The following is a 24,233-nucleotide window of genomic DNA, read 5'->3' on the forward strand; positions in this document are numbered from 1 at the left end:
TAATCAAATTTTAAAACTCATTTTTTTGCATTGAATGCGTTTATGCCGTTTTTTGTTGTTTCGATGTCCCTCATTTATTTTATGCATAATATTTTCTTATTCCTATTTTTCTTGTCAAGCATTTGCTTCCTCTATCCTTCATGCTGCATGATGATGGATGTTGAAATTTGTAACGAAATACGCGGTCGATATAGTACTGTTTTATCGGTTTATATCATTTTCCCGTTCGATGACACCCAAAATAATATATTTTTACAAAAATCTTTCTTAACTTCGAAACTACACGTGTTCCCAACCCAGTTGAATATTTGCGTTCATGATATTGGAGCAAGAATAGGTATTGCTCGCGTACAAGCTGATATGAAGATCAATATACTGTATGGCAAAGTAGGTGCGATTGTTTGTGTGTTTGAAGCCTGGCTTCGCAAAAATACAAGGGTAGTTCTAGCGCGTATTCTCGATACTTATCGTATCGGGATATTACATGCGAGTTAAAATGTGGCTTCAACGGTTAAATTATTAGAAATAGAAAAAAATCTGGAGGGGAAAAGTTAGATTTAAAACATTTAATTGGACGTTGTTAAGTGTAATTTTATTCAAAAATGAAACTTCATTTTTCATAGACTTTAAAAAAAACGGGAGATAAACAAGAGTTCCGTGCTTAATGTGAATCGGACAAGACTAGTTTTAATTAACGTTCGTTACTTTTAAGACTGGATTCTGGAATATTGGATCCAGTATTTCAGGATTCAGAATAACATGCTTCTTATATCGCGTCAATTATCTATCTCAGGGAAAGTCTTGCTAACTCCATACGAAACATACTAAATAATTACCTCATCTATTCTAAAGCAGCATAACCAAAAATGTAGAGATTCGCAAGTTGACTGGTTAACATTTAAATTTAGCAGGTTTCTTATCATATTTGAATAAAAATGTTGGGATATTCAAAAAAATTTTGACAACTAATTTATTTCGAACGCATGTATTGTCGCCGTCACCATACATCATTTGATTTCATTATCCCTATTAATAGGTCTCATTTATGTCATTATTTAGTTTTTGAGATTTTCGGCCACGTGAATGAAACATCCAATTTACGAAATTTCACACTACTTTTTGTCACATTTATGAACATAATCATTCACTTCCTGTATTTTAAAGAATGTTTCATACAGATATACAGGCACCATCATTCATTTATAGAATTATAGGAGATATTTTATCATGTCATCTAGTGTAACCTTTGATTCTATAAGCCTTAACTTTACTGAATACAAGGAACCCTTTTTGTCCCTCAGAAGTTGTTGAAAATGGCAATTGCTCTAGGGGCCGGTTACGCTCAACTTTTCAGCTGCCTTTGCCTGAAAGTTCAAACGTAGGTTTCAACTTAAAAAAATAACAGTTTCACGTGAATCAATCATAAATGCTTTTAATCGCTTAATATCGTTTATTATTATTATTATAATTATTAGTATTATTATTCGGAATCAATTTATCAATCTTTATGGACACAATCCTCGATCTGACCAACAGCTACCAATATAAGGTATTAACACATCATTATTACGATTAAATTCCGTTATTATATCAACGATAATTAGCCTGGATTATTGTCAATGTGTAGGCCTTCAACATGTATATATGGGTTAGGAATGTAACACAATCAGCCCAGCAAGCAGTCAAACGTGTGCATCTTTCTCGTTTAACGCTCTTGTCACGACAGATTTGAGCTGCGCTTGAGTTTCGACCTCCAAAACTTTAATCACTTTAGTAAACTTCTGATACAAACGCAACATAAAAAAGCAAAACTTCTCCCTAGAATTTCGAACGAAGTTCTGACTCTAGCGCGTCGAGACTCTTTGGACGATCCAGACCACTAAAAAACTGGCCATTTTATATGATTTTTATTTATTTTGTTCAGGACGGAAGAAACTTAACTGACGATTTCCTGTCTGATGCATTTTATCATAATAATATGCAATAATTTCTCTCTGAAACTTCTTAGATGTTTCTACGTATTGTTCATCGGAATTCCCCTATTGTTCATTCTACGTTCAAAAACTTTACATCCAAGTCTTTAATCTATTTAATCTAAAAAAATTGCATAAAATTAAACCGTAAATTTCATTTCAACTAGCAAAACATTAGCTGAATAACTGAAGCCTCTCCCAATTTTAGTATACGAAAACTGTGAAATTGGTTTTAAGATTCTCGTTACAAAATTCATTGCCAAGAATTGAAAAATAGCACTCACGAATTATCTCTCCTTGAAAATTCAGTCTTCGTTGTTAAACTAACTACATCCATCGGACACGCGACACTCTGCATGAACTATCTATTGCGTTATCTTCTCTCAACTCTAATCTCTTAATTTACGTCACTCTGACGCGTGCCCTGTGCGCTTGTATCTACATACCCTAAATTACTTTATTATTTTTCACCTTGAAGAAGACACTTTCACAATCCTGCATGAGCATTTTCACTTGCTTGATTAGGAAGGCATTAATTATTTAAGTCAAATATCAACAGTACTTATTGTACGATTCATAACAAACACAATCGTCTACCTCACACAATCTGCTACTATCATTAGTCTCATGAAGTCATTTGTATTCGAAAACACGCAAATCCTCAGGCAACCACTTTCCTTGTTTTTTTTTTTTAAGGGATTTGGAACGCCTCGTTATCTTAAGACACGGCTTTCATTCCCATTGACGGCTTTCCTACGCAAAATTCACAACAATTTTTTCCCCATCTCCTCGCATCACTGGTATTGGGAGTATTTTATTCTGTCAATTTACCCTCAAATAATTCATTCAAAATCATTAGTAAATCACATGTTTTTCTTTGATCATTTTATTATCAATTTCTTATTTATAAAATCTTTTGTAATTCATACACGATTCAGGAACGACCAACCATCAAACATGGCTGCCCTATGAATCTCTTTACCCTATCATTTTCCCTCATAAATCATAGCCAGTCTGTCATCGGTCACAGATATGGAGCAAACTATTCGCCTAGAACTTTTTTACGAAGTTTAGGATCGCTCTATTGCCTTGGAAAGTTGCATGAGCGTTTGTTTTTCCTTCCCTGCAACTGAGAACATCTTGCCTGCAACTCCCAGCTCTGCTCTCTGCACATGCGAACAGTAAGAGGCTGATTATACATAGTTTGCTTTCTGAGATCGATGTTTTTTTCGGGTGATGTTGTGAGAGATCTCACCTATTCTTCTTAAGTTAAAGCACTTTCAATCTCGAGTGAAATCATGTTTGTTTTAATGCATTTAATCTACTTTATATTCCAGTCACATCTAAATTTTTTTGTTTTTAGTTCAAACTCTTGCAAGCAAGAGGAATCATATTGTATAATTTTGCACTTCACGAACTTTAACAGGTTTTCAAATCTCTTAAAAATTGGAATACTTGCATAAATGAATTCATATTTTTCTGTTTCAATTTACAGACTTATGTTGCGAAAAGCATTTTATCAGTTTCGATTTTGTGGTATTGTTGTAATCTTAATTTAAAACCAACAATCTTAAACAATTGCATTTTTAAGACGGTGTTATAATATTATTCAAGATGGTGCAATAACATTGTTTATGCCTGCGTGATGAAATATTTAATTTCATAACGTCATTCTAGCACTTGGTTTTTGAATGGAAGCTTCGTAAACATGAACCGTTCTTAAATATTTCCATCCGTCAAATTTCTCACTCGGAGCGATTTGAATATTAATCTAAATTCTATAAAATTCACTTGCATAAAATATTCCGATTCAAACCTGATTAATCCTCAGGCATATTTTGTATGAAATTTTTAGATTGAGAACCCACAACGGCACCTGCCGTCCTTTATTCATTTTCATATATCTAAGTAATAATTAATTTTTCTCGGTTTCAAAGCAAACGCTATAATCAGTTCTCTGTTCATCTTTTATTTTATTTCTTATAATTAAGGTTTACATGAATATAGCCGATAAATTTCACTTTTCAAAACAAGTCACTTCAGTTTTACAACTTTCTGATTTACCAATGAAAATAAAAACTAAAACACAACTTTTGAATTTGCAGTCCCTCATTCAAGGAATTACTTTTGCTTGAATAAACGTAGTCCTACATGAAAAAATACCCATACGGGTATCTGCTTACAATATCCATTCAAAATATGTATTCTCGCAAATTCTCGATGATGTTGTATTTGCATATTTGTCTCCATTTTTTCTGTGGCTGGGGAACCAGTAATTTAAAAAAGTTCTAAATATAATTTTTTTTAGCTGCAGTGACCATTCTAAAATGTTGACGTCGCAGCAGCTCCAAATAATTTAGCTTCTAGAACACACACATGCATGAAATATTCTGCTTCATTTCCAAGCTCCACGTCAGACAAGCTGAATTAGCGCAGAGGACTTGCAGGAGATTGCCAGACGCTGTGTCCAACTACGCAGCCAACTTAAACTCATGATGAAAAAACTTTAATTTTCGAAACTAATGCTAGTACATGGGGCTTGTTGCAAGGCTTTGATGCTTAATTGTATATTTTAAAGCAGCTGGGGAATTGAATTTTCAACAGGGATCTTTTTCAAGGTTGTTTTTATATTTTTTATGCACTAAGAAAGATTTTGATAAATTTAATACTATATTGACGCAGGATAAAAGTATTGCTTTTCATGAATCATTCAAATCACTATTCCAGTAAGTAAAAACAACATAAATTTTTTGCCGAATTTCACATGAAAACTAAGTGAAGTGTTCACATCGTCAGGTTCCTACTTCTCCTCCTCAGGGCCAAGAGCTTCACCATCGGCAGCAATGTTCTCTGCTCCACTTGGATCGCCCCTGTTGATGTCACTTCAGCGTAGCTACGAGAAATTTATTCGACCGTATTTTTGCCGATTCTTAATGATTTAAATCGGCTGCCATCTGATAAAAATAGAATCACTTTACATTCACGACTAATTTGAGGCATTCATGACTTATGCTCTGAATAATTCACATTTTCTCTTTCCTGCCTCAACTTGGCTGCCCAAATCCCCTAGATTACCTTTTTGAAAAATAAGCTGCTTCGTACAGGTTCAGCGGCGTGGCTGGTAATTTCTGTTTACGTTCTGGTGAACTTTAGTGAAAATGTAATTTTCCCTGCCAATGGCATTTTTGTGAGTCTTTTTAATAAATTTATGGAAATACTGTGAACAAACCATTACACACCATTGAGACGTGCAGTGGGAACGTAATTTAAGGCTTCCAGAAGTTCTGTTAATTTTTGTTAATGACCTGTAAACCTTTGGATTTCTTAAACATTTTCAAAACAATTTTTTAGTTCATGTTTTACTTTAAAAGCGGCTTTTTACCTTGAATAATTCTTGATGATATTTGACTACGTCTTTGAATTTGGTTGGTGAGCATCTAAAAGTATTGAAAAAGTGCAGATAAATTAAATTTATATTGAAACCTATATATTGTTGTGAACATTTTCCGGTCTTGAATCGTGATTCTGTCTCATTTCAGGCACAATACGATCTATCAATGTCGAACCTCTCTCTCTCTCTCTCTCTCTCTCTCTCTCTCTCTATCTCTCTCTCTTCTGTTGGTTTCTAGTATCAACGTTCATGATCATGATTTTTTATACTTCACTTCATCAACAGTGTTTAAATCCTCGTTAAGTCTACTAATATTGGGAGGTGATTACGTTTCAAAAATATACGTCATTTGTTTGAAAAATTATCCACAAATTTAACCTGATGTTTCTCCTCCATTGTTGGTCGTTTTTTTTTTATATTTGATGTGTAAATTCCGCAAATTTTGCGCAAATATATTCGAATTTTAGTTTACATTAATGCAAGGTGCGACTTTGCTGTCCTATTCACGGTCAAAAAGAACTTCGATTTATGATTCCATTCGCGCTTGGATTACTGAATAAGCAATCCTTGACAATAATTTATTGTAAATTAGTAATTGACCTATTGAATAAGAAATCGGTTTATTGAGTAATTAAGTAATCGATTTATTTAATTACCATACGATTATAATAATACCAATGTTTAGTTTAGATGATAGTCAGATGTAGAGATGCGACGTAAAAAAAACACTCATGTTTTTTTTAATAAAAAACAAGTTTTTTTTAATAAAAAACATCAGCCTAAAAAAACATGTTTTTTATTGTTTTTTTTAGAAAAACATAAATAAATGCAAATAAATCCATAATCACTTTACCTGAGGGCCACAGGATGATAGGTGACAGGTCTATGCTGTATCTTAAAATTCCTAATATCATTGAATGACAGCAAAGTCATTTGTATTGCATCATAGCTACTTGCCTATTGCATCATCTTTCAATAAACGTAGCAGGTGCAGGCTGCCAGGCGGCGCCGCGTCCCCGCGCGGCTTGTTAAATCGTCCTTGCATATTGCATCATCTTTTATTTAACATTGTTCCAGCCTTCCAGGCCGCCAGTCAGTGAGCTGCGCGGGTTATTGCATCATCCTTGTATATTGCATCTTCTTTTAGTTAACATTGTTGCAGGCCGCCAGTCAGTGAACCGTGCTAGCATGCCATGTGTTAATGGTGGCAAACTTTTTGGAGAGATTGCAGACTACCGATCAAAACAGAAACTATTTCATAAGCCATACATCTGGAATGCTGTGAAACACACCACACCATCGACTTGGTGGTCTAGCTTGTGTGGCTCCACTGAACTATCAAAAATCGCCAGTCAGATACTGAACTTGCCTCCCACAAGTGCAGCTGTTGAACGCTCGTTCAGCAGGCACTCGCACGTGCACTCAGCGAAGCGGAATAGATTGACAGCAGAGAGGGCGGGCAAATTGGTGTATATAGGGCATAACCTACAATTGATCGACGATGCCGATAATGAACCTGCTGCATTGCCATCAGCCTCAGAAAAATGGCCGTGATTGTTAACAACTGCAGGCTTAAACCAAGAGCATCAAAACGAGTCAGACAGTGACACTGACAGCCATATGGACATGGATGATGTTCATGACCCTGATGGAGATCAACAAGAAGATACTCTTCAAAGCCTTGGTGATACAGTGATAAGTGATAGTGACTCTGAGTGAATCATGCCTCACGAGTCATGGTGAGTGATGCCGACTCGATGAGGCACGTGACCCACGTCACATACCACAAGTGACTTCGATATGTTTACTTGAAATGGAGTACTTTTTTTAGATGCTTTTATTTTTTCTACAGATTTTGATATCAGAGTCTGGTATCTGGTTGGGAGGGACTGAGTCAAGAACTAGAAGTATTAGGCTTGATAAATTATAAATCACACATGAGATATGTTAAATAAGATTTAAAAACACATCATTTCAATGTATATTAAGGGTATAGATATATTGATCCCAAATAAATACACGAAAGAAAAAAAAACAATAAAAAACAAAAAAAACACACAAAAAAAATGTTTTTTTTTACTAAAAAAAACACTCTGGAAAAAAAAACGTTTTTTTTGCATCTCTAGTCAGATGTGTGGAATATAATTTTAAACATCCCTAATGAAGGCTAAAGAAATTAAGCTCTGATTTTAACGCCTCGAAAAAAATAACATAGAATTACCGTCCCAAATATTAAGCTGTGACGTCATTGTATAAAGACTATCTTAGTAATGCGAGGAGTGGAGATATATACAAATTCACGTATTCACAATCCCAAGCACTTCTATTGTTAATCGCTGTAATTTAGAACAATGTTCGTTTATCAAATTATTTTTATCCTTCTCTGTCACTACTTATAAAAATATAAACTAAAATTCAATTTCTATCAATCAAAAATCACTATTTTATAGTAATGTTTGAACAATTTCAACTCATTTTGTCCATGAAATCAATTTTATTTATTTTTTCTTATCAAATTAATCTACTTTATCTGATGAACCTGCTGCGTATGAGGTTAAACGTTTTACCCAAAGTCTCATGGCCTGAATTAAAGATGAATTAATTAACGATGAATTACTTAAGCATCGTACTTGACTCGCATTCCAATCGAGGTATGATCAGCATTGAAATTGATCTCCATAAGCGGCTAAGATTATTCTTTCTTTAAGTTACCATATTCTCTGAAAATGTAATGACGTATTTATTTTGTCGACCTTCGTGCAAAATTTTCGTTACTTTTTTATTATTCGATTATTATCATAACATAATTGTTGGTAATTCTCAAATAGCCGAGTACTTCCTACATACGTAACGTCAAGAAAGTTATATAATGTGAAAACTTCAGAGGTTCAACAGATTTCTCAATAAGTTTATACTCATGCTTTGTATTTTTAAGGCATAAATTTTGCCTGAATTAAGTGATTGTCTTATCAAAATTTTTCATCAGACAATTGTTTGTTGTCAATTAAATATTTTATCATGTAAAATTGCTTGTGTGTTCAAGCAAATACACTCTTCATGTTTGAGTCAATTGAGATAATAATTTACGAACCCTTCTTCACAAAATTAATTTTTGTTTAATTAAACGGCAAGAATATTGCCCAATCTCCAGCAATTGTAAAAATTAGGAAAATTAGGTAATAAAGCCAATGCTTCATCAGATTATCCTGGAGACTGAATGAAAATTTTTTCTGTTAGTTTTAGATTCGAGAATAGGGTTGTGTGTAGACGGCAACTGATGAGCTCGATCATGCATGATTGGTTTAACTTCAATTTTCGTAGAATTTCTAGAATTCGTCTTACAAACGTACCGGGGAATATTCCTATTGTATGCGAGGAATGTAACTTTCTATCTAGACTTTATTAATAATTGTGTATTAATATGGCAAGCACATATTTCTATGAACCTGTAGTAAAAATTGTATAATGCTTGGAATTTTTATTAGCCTTTTTAAATTTGAAATGATCCTTATTCCTGGCCCAATTAACTGTTTTGTGCATTTAATCGCTCCTTCAAAATAGATGACACTCAAATAAAAAACTGCATTGCCGTTCAGCAATGCAGTTGGTGCAGAATAGAAAATAGTCGTTGGTGTAAAATATAGAGTAGGCCCTATCCCCTCTCATTTATTCTATGATCCATGAGTCCGCAAAGCTCATGTACGAGTTTCCACTATTACTGGTGTGGCAGATGCTCTCCTGGCTCTTTAATTGAAAGTGAGAATGAATAGCAAATTTTAGTAAAAGATACTAATAGTATTGTATTATAGTATATTCTACTATAATTTACTAAGAAGATAACACCTAGAACCTGAATGCACTACTGAAACACGTAAATAATATTTTCATAATAATACTTATAAAAACGTATTTCCTGCCCTACACTTCATATTACTGGATATCTCTTCGAATTCATATTAGTTTTCTGAAAAGTGAAAATGCATTACTGCAACGGCTTCTTTCTCTGGCTTCAGTCGTAGTCTAATCAGAGCTCAAGGTTTATTCCAAAGCCGTGCTCACATCCACCTTCCAAAAATTCAACCGACGATTTGAATAATTTGAGGCAAAAGTCCGCCTCTGTTCCAAGTTTTTGAGACACCCATGAAAGACTCTTTTGCATGCACAAAGCCAGCAGAACTTTCCGCCACATCGACGCCTCGCACCGGAACCGTTGCAACATGGCGGACATTTCTGATGTGTCGGTGATGGGCTTGTGTGTTGGAGCGAACCTTAGTTCGTGAATTTATTATATTAGTGTGCTGAAAAACTCCTACATTAGTGTGCTAAAAAAATTCCAGAGATGTTAATATTCACTGTGGTGTCGTTACATTCATAGAAAAATCATTCAATAGATTTTTGAGTCGTTAGAAAACTGCTATAGAGCCTGTGACTGGAAAAGGTATACGTGGTAATTAGTAGGTAGTTGCAACTTGCATTTCATAGATGAATTCCTGTACCTGTACAGGCTGTACTGATTTGAAGTAGAAGGGCTACCAGCCTACCAATGACCAAGTAAGTAATTATCTTGCCCTTGGTTTCAAACATTTGTACGTGATCGGGCTTCATTCTTTGTCAATAAGAAATCAAATAGTGATCTTGCAACTTAATTTCACAAAGACATTTTAATTACCTATCTAACGTAGCATTTGAGCAGTGTTAATATAAATTCATTTCAATTTCTAAGTAGAACATATTCTACAGGTTGTCTCAGGCTTCCTATAATTATTGTTCGGCAACTGGGATTAATTTCCTCGTTTTCTATACTCCAGCATCCTTTATAAATGGACGATGCGCCCTATAATCATTTCATGCCAAGGCAATTCAGCTCACAAAACTCAGCAGCGTTCTGGCAAAATTGTCGGTACCGAATTCAGACAAAAATTATCCATAAAGGATTAGCTTGCAAAGCATAGAACACATTAAGTATTTTTAGCTGAAAACTTTTCATCATTTTGTCCTAAGTCACCTGAACGTTAAATTTTGCGCTAAGATGAACCTGTAATTCAAAGTTCAACACAGTAATTTTCTATCACTCTGGCGATAAAGATTTAATTTAATTTCAAATAAATGCAACTTTTTAAATTCACTTTGAAACTTTTAAATTTAACGTCTCTTTGCAAAGATGACCGGTGGTAATAAATTGGAAGTTTGAAGTCCATGTCTTTCCCTCTCGTAAAAATATTTGCGACTCAAGACATTGTTATTTCAGAACGGAGCCATCCCGTCGCAGCGAAGTCTTTAAAATGACGAGACTTTCTTAGGCTCACTCTCTCTATTCATCGCCTGGTCATTGATTAACTGACCTACTTTCGAAGGAAAATTCATCAGAAACTATTTACAATTACTAATATACACTAAGTATGTTCTAATTTCGGATGTTTGGAACATTATTTCAGTGAAGTTTAGTTCTCGCGATATTAGTCGGTGAAGTAATTTTGAGTTCTGGTGAGTCTGCGTTACAAGACGCCTTCTGTTGGCTACGAAACTGCTGAAGACTAAGAGATTAAGCTATCTTGTCTCACTCGTTCAGAATTAGAAAAAAGTCGTACAGAAAGTAGGGGTGCCAAATACCAATCTTCTCGACATATCTTATCACAGATAAAAAATGTAACGAAGTTAGTACACAAGAGATACTGCTTGAATAAATTATAATTTTTATTGCCCAGCTGATCGCTAATTACCGGATTTTTTTAGTGCCTTGCATTTCGATCGTTAAGGCTACAAAACTACTTCCATGAGGTTTTTATTTTAAGTCAACTTTTCTTGTTTTCTCGATTTTTTGTGTAGCAATCTATCGTATAAACCTCAGCTTCAACCTCGTATTCAGCTAAATGTGTGTGCCGATAATACAATTCGTAATTTGTTAAGTTAGTTATAATCACGTCTACATATTGTTAGTTTCCACCTGGATTCACACGTTGAATTTACCTTGATTCAGCTCTGCTAAACGTTCCATATTAATCTGTTAGCATGATGAGAGTCCACAAAAGTTGAACATTTCAAAATTATACAGAAATCGAAATCTTTTTGTTGAATTGGAAACCACCCGCACCCTGCCGTGTTAAGCCTCAACTGACGAAGCTTTTCCTTATCTTGTTCGCGGAAACCTTCTTTGGGTTCGCGGGACTCGGGCTCAGTTTTATCGAATTCTCCAAATCTCAATGAGTCTTAAGCTAAAGTTTGGTCCTGAGAAAAAAGGTCTAACAAGCACGAAATCTACGCGCGACGACCATCCAGGAGAAGTTGGTGGCCCTTTTTTCGTCCATTACCGCCGCCCTAAGTTGTTTGCGAACAAGAAAAAATCCTAAGAGAAGCCTCTTGTTCCACAAAAAATTCGCCCGGAATTCAAAGGGGTACTGTATCTTTTCGGTAGCCAAACGAGAAAAGAATGACTGGGTCCACTAGATGACCATGACCAATTATTTTACGTGCACGCTGAAAATATTTGTCTTCTTTCTCACCGGTGTCAGAAGTTCACAACTGAAACTTAACACGAGAACCATGAAACCTTTGTAGTTACTTATCTGTTTGTGCTAAAAATGCAATAAAATAATATTTTTTATTAGGCTTAGAAATGCTCCATTGGCTGAATATGCCATAAATTCAAAGTCATGCCCATAATAATCACAAAAAATTATTTCTCTAGGTTATAAATAGGAATGTTGATCATTGCATTTCGAGTCTCTGCCTTCATTTTCTTCGTAGGTTCATCCACGCTTCTAATACTGATCATGATTTCCCTCTTTGTGATTTGATAACGCATGTTCACTCTAATTCGAGTTGGGAAAAATTGCTGATTTTAGAAATTGTAAACAATTGAGAAAATATAAATATAAACATTGCGCTGGTTGCTACTCATCTGTCACGGCCGGAGGGCGACAGCCGATGTTGACGCTATAGGCTCCGTTGAATGAATTTGGTTTTCTGATTTATATTGTGAATTTTCCATTGTTGACAGTGGAAATCTGTCAAATAATTTGATAAATGATTGAGCTAATTTAGGATTTGTTTTACGAGTTTTTGCTTCAGATGTTAACGCTTAATTTTTATAGTTAACGAAGACAGGGCGGATTGGTTAATCCATTTTCATTCATATAAGTTGGCGAGATCAAATGGTAAGTTTAATTTTGCACTGGATTTATTGATTAATTTCTATTTATGACACTGTCGCATAAAATTCTCGAGAATAGACAGTTGTGAATCAAATATTCAATAAAAGATCCTCTGTAACAATTCTGATTCTAGGATTTTGACATTAGGTCCAAGAACATGTATATGTAAGCGTGAAAATCAAAACCGCATAATTGATGTCATCTGAAGAATTACTGTCATCGGAACCACGAACAGTTCGAAAACATTTCTATTCGCTGCGCGGGAACTGAGGCATGAAGATTAAAACCCTGGAAAAAATGTCAAGAGCAATTTCGATTTTCTGTCAGAGACATTAGGGCCTAAAACGTCTTTATTGGAAGTATAAGTGGCAGTATGAAGCCCAAAGAAGTGTCGCAGAGGCATTTCTGTGTTGCAGAGACGCTCTGCTCAAGCACGTCTTCAGCCAATATATATGGAAATGGTCTTGTGACACGCTTGGTTTACCTCAGATAACCTCTCTTTCTTAGCACCCTCTTGTTTCCAGAAAGATTTTGTCAGAGACCTCTAGGCTCTGGAAAAAATATTCTTTCTAGCCTTTTGTTTTTGCGAAAGACCTTTCTTTTGGGAATTTCTATTATTTAAAGAAATATTTTTTTTCAGTGACCTAATTTCTGTAATGTAATTTTTATACCTTTTCAACAGAAATATTTTCTCTGTGATCTCTTAGTTATCGAAAGATTTTCTTCCAAGCTTTTTGTTTCTATAAAGAATTATATTTTGACTTCCTGTGGTAATTTTTTTCTCCTTAACCCCTTATTCCTATAGAAAGGTTCTCTATGTGTGCTTAATAATAGAAACCTATTCTCACCGATTACCTACTTCTAGAAAAGTTTTATTTGAGACATCTTATTGCTTGAAAGATTTCTTTGTAATTTTTTTTATGAAAATTCTTGAATTGGAAACCACCCGCACCCAGCCCCGATTTCTTTGTAATTTTATTAATATAAATATTTTCTCAGTGCCTTTACATTTCTCGAAAGGCTTTCTCTGTGAGCTCTTGTTTCTAACAAGATTATTTCAGAGACAACTTGTTTCTGAAAAATTTTCGCGGGGAACTCTTGTGTCAGAGAATATTTTAGTTTCCCTTTTTTATTATTAAAAATGTTTTGTTATAAATTATTAGCAATTATTTTCTTTGTTAGCAGACCGACAAATTTTTTCATGGATGTCCCGTTATTTGACGTGGCTTATTGTTTCCAAGCAGATTTCCTTCCTGGCTTTTTCTTCCCAGGATTTTTATCTGGAGTTCGCTTCTTTTATTCGATATTTACGCTAAAATATATTTTTGTCTCCGCTATATATTCTTAAAGAACTCGGGTGTTGAAATATTTGTGGCTTGAAAAAGTGTACATGCGTCGCAATGACTGGAATGTTGCGTAATAATTTTGATTCATTTTATGATAACAGGGATTGAAAAAAATGAATCCGCGATGAATCAATGGGAGCGAAAAGAAAAAAAGAAGCAATTAAGAAAATTTAAAAGTCATAACTGCATGTAAAGGCTCATCTTTTCAAATGCTACGAGTGTACGCTACAGCCAACATGTCTGAATGACAAATAAAAGAAAATTTTTCAAACATCCCGCCATTGTTGATGAATATAAATTAGTTATTTTAGAAATTTTAATTTGGATTAGATTTCACTTGCTGTTTTTAATCCATTTCGTTAAAAAATCCATTTGTGTAAAAAAACATTCCAGTTATCGAGTCTGAACTTTAACTTGCATATTTAAATGTAAGTCATTTTCTATCCCTGCTTTTTTTGTTAACCGCGTTACAAGTGCATATTTTTTTTACCGATATCACTGATGCGAACGATGCTTCAGCAGAGGCTCCAGGCTCATGATCACCGGATATTAGTGTCAACCGGCGGCTTGTTTCGGAGTCTTCGGTTGTCTCAACCGCTGATCTGGCGCTAACTTGTTGTTCCTTGTCGGCCCTCACATAAAAACTGCAAAAGTAAGAAGGAACCGTCAGCAAATTTTGTCGTGTCGATTTTTCTTAAAATTTTAAGCTAAAAATTGAGCCGTCTTGTCCCTTAGCTTACTCAACGGATATATAGTATATATGGACCTGAGAGTAATGTGTGCTAAGAAAAATGTTTACCATGTGTTTGAGGTGTGAGAAATATGTAGACGTACACATGAGAAGTATGTATCCTTGAATGTGTGTTAAGAGAAGTTTTGGTTTAGTTTGGTATAATCCAAGGTTTTGAAATTATTTGTAAAATTAATTTAAAGTTTAAATTTTCGAGTAGCATCCTTTTCTACCCATATTGTGCATTTGTGTCGAACAAAATATTATTAAAATATTTTGCATATAATAACGAATGAGGTTACATTCGATATGGCGTTAATATATTAGAAGTTTATTTCGAAAAATTACTTCACATTCGACAAGATCCCGCGAAAACACCGTTCAACTGATTGAGAAAGAAGCAAGAAAATTGTTGTTGAATTCCATACTTAAGTATTCACTCTAACTTAAATTGAAGAAATAAGGGTGGTAAGACACATTATTGGGTGGTAATGGATGGTAAGACACATATTCCGTACACATTAATGGTGGTAAGAGGAATGTGTACTCGTTGATGTAGCGTTAGAAGAATGCATATCGTGGATGTATGGTAAAAGGAATGTGTATGCATGGATGTACGGTAAAAGGAATGTGTATGCATGGATGTACGGTAAAAGGAATGTGTATGCATGGATGTACGGTAAAAAAGTGTATACGCTTAGACGTGTGGTTAGAGAAATGTTCATTAATGAATGATGGTAAGAAGAATATGTACTCAGGAATGTATGGTAAAAAGAATGTGTATTCAGGAATGTATGGTAAAAAGAATGTGTACTCAGGAATAATGTATGGTAAAAAGGTGTGGTCAGAAATGTATGTCATTCAGGTGTCTCACGCCCGCTAACCATTGTCGCTACTTTCACAAAAGCGAAAACCGTAAGATTCTTAAGCCTAAAAATCAATATTACTACTCCTAAATTTTGTACTGCTAATGTGTGATTAGAGCAATAATAATTTTGCAATTAATCGCTAGTTTGTACGTGAACAATCGCTCATGGCCCATCGTAAAAAAATAACTCCGAAATACCTGGCATAATCCGGAATTTTTTCACTCGAGATTAATTTTTTTATTCGTGAAGGAATGCGGTCATGAAAGGGAAAAAAGTTCGTCATGAGAATTCGAGAGATCTCCGTTGTTCACGCAAATCGATGCTTCTTTTTAAATTTCATGACATTCTTTACTGAACTCTGAGTTATGAGAGTATAAGCATTCAAATTATTGTTGTCGAAGCTGGAGATTGGGTGGGTCAAGAGAGATCGGCAATTAAATTGCAGCCTTTATTTATCCTTCTTAAAAGAGCTCATTTGTTTATGGACAGAAAATTAGTGAATATTTGTAATGCAAAATATATTCGATGTACTTGGATTTGTAAATTGCTTTTCTAATCCAGACTTTTCAGTTACATGAATTCTTGGTAAAGAAGGTAATATATGGTCTATTTCAGTATATGTCTTCGATGATTTCCTTTGTATTCATGAAATAAGTCAGTGTAACTTAATACAATCTTTATTCGGTTTCAAGATTTGGACCACGCTTTAGTAGGAGTCGGCTTATTATATCAATTTTAAACTAAAAATATGGCTCGAAGCCTCCAATTAAGCCTTCATTCATTGGATTTACGTTTCTTTTAGAAGCGAAAATTCTAAATTGATCAAATATGCAAGCTCGAAAGAACACAAAGAAGGAGCCGAATGCTATCTTATGACTAAATTTTCACTAAATATGAAGAGAGCAACTGCTTATAAATTCACGCACGGAAATTCAGATTAATTCTGTTTCAGATCTGAAGCTGGTCTAACCCATAGATGGTTCCAGAGTTCGTTTATGCTTTATAATAATACTTAGATTAAGAGCCAAATTTTTAAATAGTTGTAAATAATCTTAAATAATTGCACAAGATAGGCCTGCATTAATTTCTTAAGCAGGCCGTTCCTTGAGCTAACACCAGAAATGGCTCATCAGGATTCCAGCTGCTCCTCTCAATTCAGGCCGACCACAAAGAAACAAATTGCGATAGCGCGAACGTTTCCTTTCCTGTTCCATAGACCCAGGCAGTTCCTTAATATATATTGGTCTATCTAATGTGGTCGGTCTATCTAACACGGGTCTTTGGTTCACAAAATTTGAGCTGATGGCACGAAACGCGCTGAGTCGCGTTCAGAATTGCATGTGAGTGCACGCTGTTAACTCGCTTTGCGAGGCCGTCAATCATCGGGGAAAATTCCTGCGATTCATAGCGGGATTTTTTTTAGAAAAAATCAGTGTTTCTTTTCCTAAGATAGGAACTGGAACGTGCGTCGAATAAAAGGATGAAACTAATGTAACTCTTAACAAAATTCTTGCTGCTGTCAGCACCGGACTGCTGCGAAATGAACTGCCGAGGAAATACGGGCCCGAGCTGTAGTGCTGCATCCCAGTTGTCGAAATTGAATTCAATAGGACAATTTGAAACGTAATTTGAAACAACCAAGTCTGGATTATAACTTACAGATATTTTTGGGATGCTCATCTAACTCAAAGTGGCCGAACTATATAAGACGCCTTGCAGAATTATAAAGGAGCATTTGCAAAAATTAATCATGGACTACGGGCGGACTTTAATAGAACAAGTGATAGACTTTATGTTGACATTCGAGGTCAGCTTATCGGAAATTTGTTCGTCGAAGTGTAGCAGGAATTCAATTTTAAAATTCGTAAATAAATTTCGCCTATCGTCATTTCAAAGCTTATAATTTAACAAATACTGCTCTGCTCTTTGAATTAAACTGGATCACCGGGAAGGTTGAATGAAAAATTAATTTTGAATAATTTAAATATTATTATCTTAATTCGGATAAATATCTTGTCTTCACAGTTAGTTATTCGAAGCAAGAAAATTCAGACAACCGTCTTAAAGTCATGGGGTTCCATTGCGCCAGACCTCGCGTAATAAATTGAAGAACTTGGGCAGATTTTAATTGGTTTGCGGCATAGTTGGGGTTATGGCCGATCAAGAAGTCACTTTAAGTCGCTGAAATTTCAATTAGTACCACAGGCTCAAATTTTGGCACCTCCCGCCGAATTGATGAGCCTTGGGCGGATATTAAAACCTCGTAAATCGTAGATCTCAACGACGCCTGCCTTAAATCACACGAGTCTGGTTCCGAAGCGCTGCCAAAATTATTTGTCGAGTGCGAAGATAATAAAATCGTAAGTTTGATACGGGAGTTTTATTGGATTGATTTCATTACGGTTTAACTCAAGCGTTGGGATCCTTTTGCATGTTATTATTCTTCGTATAAGCATGTACAAATCCTTCCACGTTAGCATTAGATGAGCGTTATATTTTATGGCCTCCCTATCTCTTTCTAGTTACCGATTCTCCTTTTGCCCTCCTTATCTCTGGCTAGTTACCATTTCACCTAATGTTGACATTCGAAGTCAGCTTATCGGAAATTTGTTCGTCGAAGTGTAGCAGGAATTCAATTTTAAAATTCGTAAATAAATTTCGCCTATCGTCATTTCAAAGCTTATAATTTAACAAATACTGCTCTGCTCTTTGAATTAAACTGGATCACCGGGAAGGTTGAATGAAAAATTAATTTTGAATAATTTAAATATTATTATCTTAATTCGGATAAATATCTTGTCTTCACAGTTAGTTATTCGAAGCAAGAAAATTCAGACAACCGTCTTAAAGTCATGGGGTTCCATTGCGCCAGACCTCGCGTAATAAATTGAAGAACTTGGGCAGATTTTAATTGGTTTGCGGCATAGTTGGGGTTATGGCCGATCAAGAAGTCACTTTAAGTCGCTGAAATTTCAATTAGTACCACAGGCTCAAATTTTGGCACCTCCCGCCGAATTGATGAGCCTTGGGCGGATATTAAAACCTCGTAAATCGTAGATCTCAACGACGCCTGCCTTAAATCACACGAGTCTGGTTCCGAAGCGCTGCCAAAATTATTTGTCGAGTGCGAAGATAATAAAATCGTAAGTTTGATACGGGAGTTTTATAGAATTGAAGATCATTACGGTTTAACTCAAGCTTTGGGATCCTTTTGCATGTTATTATTCTTCGTGTTAATATGTAGAATCCTTCCGCGTTAGCACTAGATGAGCGTTATCTTCTATACCCTCCCCATCTCTGTCTAGTTATCGCTTCTCCTTTTGCCCTCCTTATCTGTGGCTAGTTACCATTTCATCTTTCGCCCTCACTATCTCTGGCTAGTTACCATTTCATCTTTCGCCCTCACTATCTCTGGCTAGTTACCATTTCACCTTTCGCCCTCCCTATCTCTGACTAGTTACCATTTCTCCTTTTACCCTCCCCATCTCTGGCTAGTTACCATTTTTCGTCTCCTCTGGTCTTCTGGTTTCGTCTGGACCATGTCTCACAAGGCCCAGCTCTCTTGGTAATTACGATTTATAACTTTAATTTATCAGTCAAAACGAAAGACCCTTAGTTTTTGTCTCAAGCCGCGTTATCATTACGCTGCCAATCAACAATCTGTTCTTCGTAACAAACATCGCCTCCTACCACGCTCATGAATCGAAAATATGAGCACTCAAAGGAATGTTGAGGCTCAGCCATTAATTTTGACACTATTCTCGCATTTTTATTTTTAGAGTAACGGATTTAGTTATAATTCTCTGTAAAATCAGTAACCTGATGATATTGAATTAAATGAAATTTTATTAATTACTCTCCATATTTTTTCATATTTCGTGTCTAGTAATTCCGAATAATAATATTTTTGACTGTTGATATCGTATATTTTTCACAATTTAGCTTCAATTTGCAACTTCAACATTCGAAATTTACTCAATATCATGTGTATATATGTATATAATTGTGTATGTTTATAAATGAGTCGTATTTTTCAGCACATGCTTCAAAGAAAAAATTTCTTCCTCTCCAAGAAAGTTGACATTTTGTTTATGTATGCATTAACTATTATTAAAGCTGTACAAATTAAAAGTCCCGGTAACTGGAGCTTAACGGTTAAAATCATCATCACGAATAAAATGAATATTAATATATAATTTCTTGACGTTGCTGAGGCTCAATAATTATTGGCTTGCCCTAGCTGAGCGGCCGAAGTGGTCTTAATTAACGGCAAGGATGCTACCGATTAATAATTAGGACGTCTCAATAATTTATTATTAATGCTGCAATATATCCAGCCGGAAGCTGAAAATATTGCAATCTCGGCACCTCAGCTGCTCTCCACTTCAAGCATGCGGCAAAGTAAATACTCCACAGACCACGAAATTAAAATGTCGCGCCACGAAGTGATATTATATGCAGGAAGCTGCAATGATGTATTTTTTTAAGGAATTAATGCAGTTTAATTTAAACGTTAGCAGTAATACAGCAGAAATTATCACAATTTCATAAGCAATACTGTACTTTCATCAGAATATTAGTACCTTAAATAACACTTGTGCAATTAAAACGCAATTAGCAAAAATGTCGCATTCATTTTCCATATTACTCATAGTAGCAGCGAAAATTCAACAACTGAAATTCAAAAAATCTTCGCTTCTATAAAAATTGTAAAATATTATGTTGAGATAACCCCATGATTCATGTTAATGAGAGACCCTGAGCAGCTAGCGATGTCCTCAAATGGCCGTTGACCGAAGATTGAAGTCTTCGATTTGACTCGACTTGCTCATCTATTTGCTTTTGATGAACGAATGTCAATGGAAGTTCTTCCTGATTGGCCAGAAAATATGCCGACTTTTTTCCATTCCTGGATGATAAGAAATTTTTAGTCTGTCATCTGCCGATGAAGGGCAAAGAATCTTTTAATTTAGGTGCATATAATTTCGCAATATGAAGTAAGATGATGTTTATACGACCCACGGCATCTTTCGTATTGGCTTTGCAGTGTCCGAAAATGAATTAGTAAGTAGACTTACTGGAAAAAATTTTTCTTAGCTTTTGTAACAATATAAATTTTGTATATGCTATTTTAAAATTCAGTATTCCTATTTGTTCCAGTTTCTGTTACACTAGTCTTTTATAAAGCACGCGAAAGGAATATCGAGCTTTCTAACATTTTTATCATGGTTTGCTAATCATTACTTTAATTATTGGCCTAAGAAGCGTTTTTTACAAACATATTATTTGCCATTTTTTCGAGGTTTAAAATTTTTTCATTGAGTTATGAGTGCTTAGAGACCTTTTATTTGAAAATTCGTGAGTGGAAAGACGGTTCTTGGTTGCCGAGGAACTTTTTGCCGGAAAGAAACTTCTCTCTTCCTGGACTAACTTGAGAGTTTATTTTTAACGCATGTATCACTTACAAAAAGAGTTTAATTTACGTTGTTCGGAACGGTTATCGTGTTTATATTGTTTTAAATTAAACTCCGATTTATATTGCCACTTTGTTCGATAAGAAGAATTACTTGGAATACCATTCTTATTTAAATGACAAAGAAATATCGCTCTTACTTTTTTTACAAGTTGTTTGGTTTAAATTGCCTGGCCTAAAATTCATATTCATTTTATTTTGCATAAAATTTCGATTTATGCTGTGTGAAATCGAATATTTTTATTTTATATAAATAAACCAGTAATTAAGATCCCGAATCGTATAAGACGTTTTCGATATAGTAATATTTAACTCGCATGTCAACAGTCAGCAAGTTGGAGGGGCGCTCCCGGAATCCAAAGAATTCCCTCTGACAATTCTCAAATCTCGCATCTGAGAATCCTTCCTCGGAGCTCTCTGTTGATTTTCAATAAAGGATCTGTTTCTGCACAATATCGAGACAAATATTTAACAAAGACCCTTTGAAATTCTATCGCTAGTGGTGAGTATCACGGCGTTTGAAGGTGAATTGAAACGTCGATCGTGAACGTCAGTGAGTGACTGGCAATGGAATTTGAAAACGAAACTGACAGCATAGAATTTTCGGGTCTGAACTCTCTATCGGAACTGGAGGTTTGCTGCCATGTTAAAATGTTGGGCGGCAATTGAAATGTGGTTGAATACAAAGTTAGATTTTCTGTTAGGTGTTATTTAAGAGACTTGAAGAACTAGAAAATTGTTTTCGATTACTTGGAAATACAGTCATTGTTTCCACTACACATGTTTAAAAATCGTACAAACAAATAATTTTGAAAAACAATCATGAACAATTACTTTAGCACGCATACTAACTTTTTCTCCCTTTTTATAAATCCCTATAGTTTTTAATTTCAGCCAGTCAAGCAAAACTTCTCAACAAATAATTCGCAAACGCCATTCTTGTTATAATACTCTTCAATACTCTTGCCTTGTGTCAAGGAAATTCATTTACTGCAAGGTCCCTCCTCACCTGTACGTTCTCCGAATCGTTTCTTTTCCAGCGCATGATGAAGCTATTTTCCGCCATTGATTCTTCTCATTCTTGTTGGTCGCCAGGCTCCCTGGTCGACAGCCTCTCGAGAAAGCAAGCCAATTCCAGCCGCGCCTGTTAAGCTACGCTCCTGATTTCATCCAATTTGAGTGAAAGGTCAGTAAGCGCGACATTTTTGTGAACTTTTGACGAATTTAATCGCATCCTTAATTGTGTGTGCTTTCTTCATAAATGTTCCTGTTTCACGTGAGTACCAAATGAATAAATATATGAATATGTAATTAATACAATGAGGTCCAGATGTTTTTTTAGAAATTTTGTTCGTCCATTAAAAAATCTGAGTGTTATAAAGTACTAGCAATGTGTAAAATTTTGCAGTGAGACCACTGCGCCCGCTTCTCCGTTTTAGCATACAGTGCAATGGATCCCGAACTTACAATAAACTTCCCCTGGGGGAAATTCATCTACTTGGGTGAACGATTGAGAAATGGCAGATAAAAATAAATACATAGTAATATCTGGACACATCTGATTACTTTGTAACATGTATATTTCTAAGTGATAAAGCGAGTAAAAAGACGAGACCGTGGCCGTTTGCCTGCCCTGACAAAAAGCTTTTTTTTTTTTGCAACGCCGCCTCCATTCGACGCTTGATAAGGCAATTCCGGCCGACGTACTTCGACATCAAAAACCTGAGTCACTTGGAATTTTTTTATTTCATAATCAAGCTCTAAATTATATACGTGACGAGACTTGTGTCATCACTCTGTCAGAATTCATGGGACTTCATTTTCGCTTAGCCATGATAGTTTTTACGATTTTTTTTTTAAACTATCGAGCGCGTGTTGACTATTTCCCATTAACTTCAAACGCGGGAGAAATTTTAAGTGACTTGTGTTATTTTTATAGTAGAAATTGGTTATCCTCTGAATATTCATAATGAATTTATGTTGGCGGCGCAGCCCCACACGACTTTCATGTACCGACCAAATGGAGCGGAATTCGAAATGTGCGAATAAAATAAAGTTGAGTTAGTATAATTAAATAAAATTTGTATACGTATTGATATTGTACGAATGCCAATGAATATAATTTTTTTACGAAAAAAATTATACAAGAAAAATTATTCCCTTGTATTATTTTAGCCAAATGCTATTTTTAGTTGTGCACGGCATTGCTACAATCTTGATGGACGTAAATTATCGTAATATGATTCAGTCAAATTATTGTCGAAGTTGCGTAGGCCTATTTCTCAATTTTTCACGCCCTGACTACCGTTTGCGACAATGAGACCAAGGCGCCCTAAAGCAACCTTCAACAAAACGCGTTAACTAATAAATCGTTAATTATTCTAGTAATATTTATTATAGTACCTTTAGCTGGTATGGTATCACCTAAGCAATTCACGGCAATCTGAATAATTCAAATTTTAATTCATAAATTGAAAGTTACGCCGCACCACTTCCAAGTTATGCTTTACCAAGAGTTTACCATCACTAAGTTTTACAGTGAAGTTAAAGTGTGACTTGGCCCGCTACACAACTTATATATTTTGTATACGAGATTGACTCGCGCATTTGTTTTCTGTGTGATGAAATTTAATACATTTTCTATACGAGATTGACTCGTGCATTTGTTTTCTGTGATGATATATATTGTGTTATTTAAAATTAAGATGAAAGGTGACTGTGGTTCATGTATAATTTTATGTGCTTTCTTCATGTATAGTAAAGTGGAACGTGTATTTGTTCGAAATCTATTCCAATAAATTTTAATTTTGAGTTTCGCTTTTGTGCGTTCCAGGTTAGAAGTTGAAGATCATAAGAAACCTAAATCAACTCCTGGACCAACGAATATCAACAGGATTTTTAAACTGATAGGAATGCAATTATGTGCATTGGCTTCATTTAAATGCTATTGCATAATTTGACTGCATTATTTAACTGGATTCGATATTTGAAAATTCATTGTTGCTGAAATATTACTAATTTTTCTGTTCAGTCAGTTTTTTTGGAAATTTCATAAAGCATTTGATATTCGTTGTCAGGCGTTCGCAAAATATCCAAGTATTTTTTGGATCGTATTTGTTACAAGAAATGAATATATGCAGATTCTATAAATTTACCAATTCTACATAAGTGTTATTTCGATCTTTCACGCATTGCGTCATCATTCGTAAATCATAACAATTACACGTGATCGAGTGGATGAAGTACTAAATAAATTTTTGGATTAATGAAACGAAGCATTCAGGATTTTTCATTTCATTC

General features: G+C 35.0%; 1 protein-coding gene and 1 long non-coding RNA gene across 3 annotated transcripts in view; both read left to right on the top strand.

Moving 5' to 3' along the window:
* LOC108672738 (glutamate receptor ionotropic, kainate 3-like) overlaps positions 1 to 5,569 on the top strand; it is a 106,990-nt gene extending 101,421 nt beyond the window's left edge. The window contains exon 22 of the mRNA XM_047881979.1: positions 4,770 to 5,569. Within this exon, the coding sequence (XP_047737935.1) occupies positions 4,770 to 4,850 (81 nt within the window). The 3' untranslated portion in view covers positions 4,851 to 5,569. The remainder of the gene's footprint in view (positions 1 to 4,769) is intronic.
* Positions 5,570 to 9,589: 4,020 nt separating this feature from the next.
* Positions 9,590 to 23,581, top strand: LOC125178382. Of its 2 annotated transcripts, XR_007156878.1 has the most exons (4): positions 9,590 to 9,915; positions 21,261 to 21,435; positions 22,029 to 22,119; positions 22,342 to 23,581. It is a non-coding gene; the product is annotated as an uncharacterized LOC125178382 (long non-coding RNA). The 2 variants fall into 2 exon arrangements; XR_007156877.1 differs by lacking the exon at positions 21,261 to 21,435.
* Positions 23,582 to 24,233: the final 652 nt, after the last annotated feature.

The sequence above is a fragment of the Hyalella azteca genome, unplaced genomic scaffold (genome assembly GCF_000764305.2).
Source record: "Hyalella azteca isolate HAZT.00-mixed unplaced genomic scaffold, Hazt_2.0.2 contig9347, whole genome shotgun sequence".
NCBI lineage: Eukaryota > Metazoa > Arthropoda > Malacostraca > Amphipoda > Hyalellidae > Hyalella > Hyalella azteca.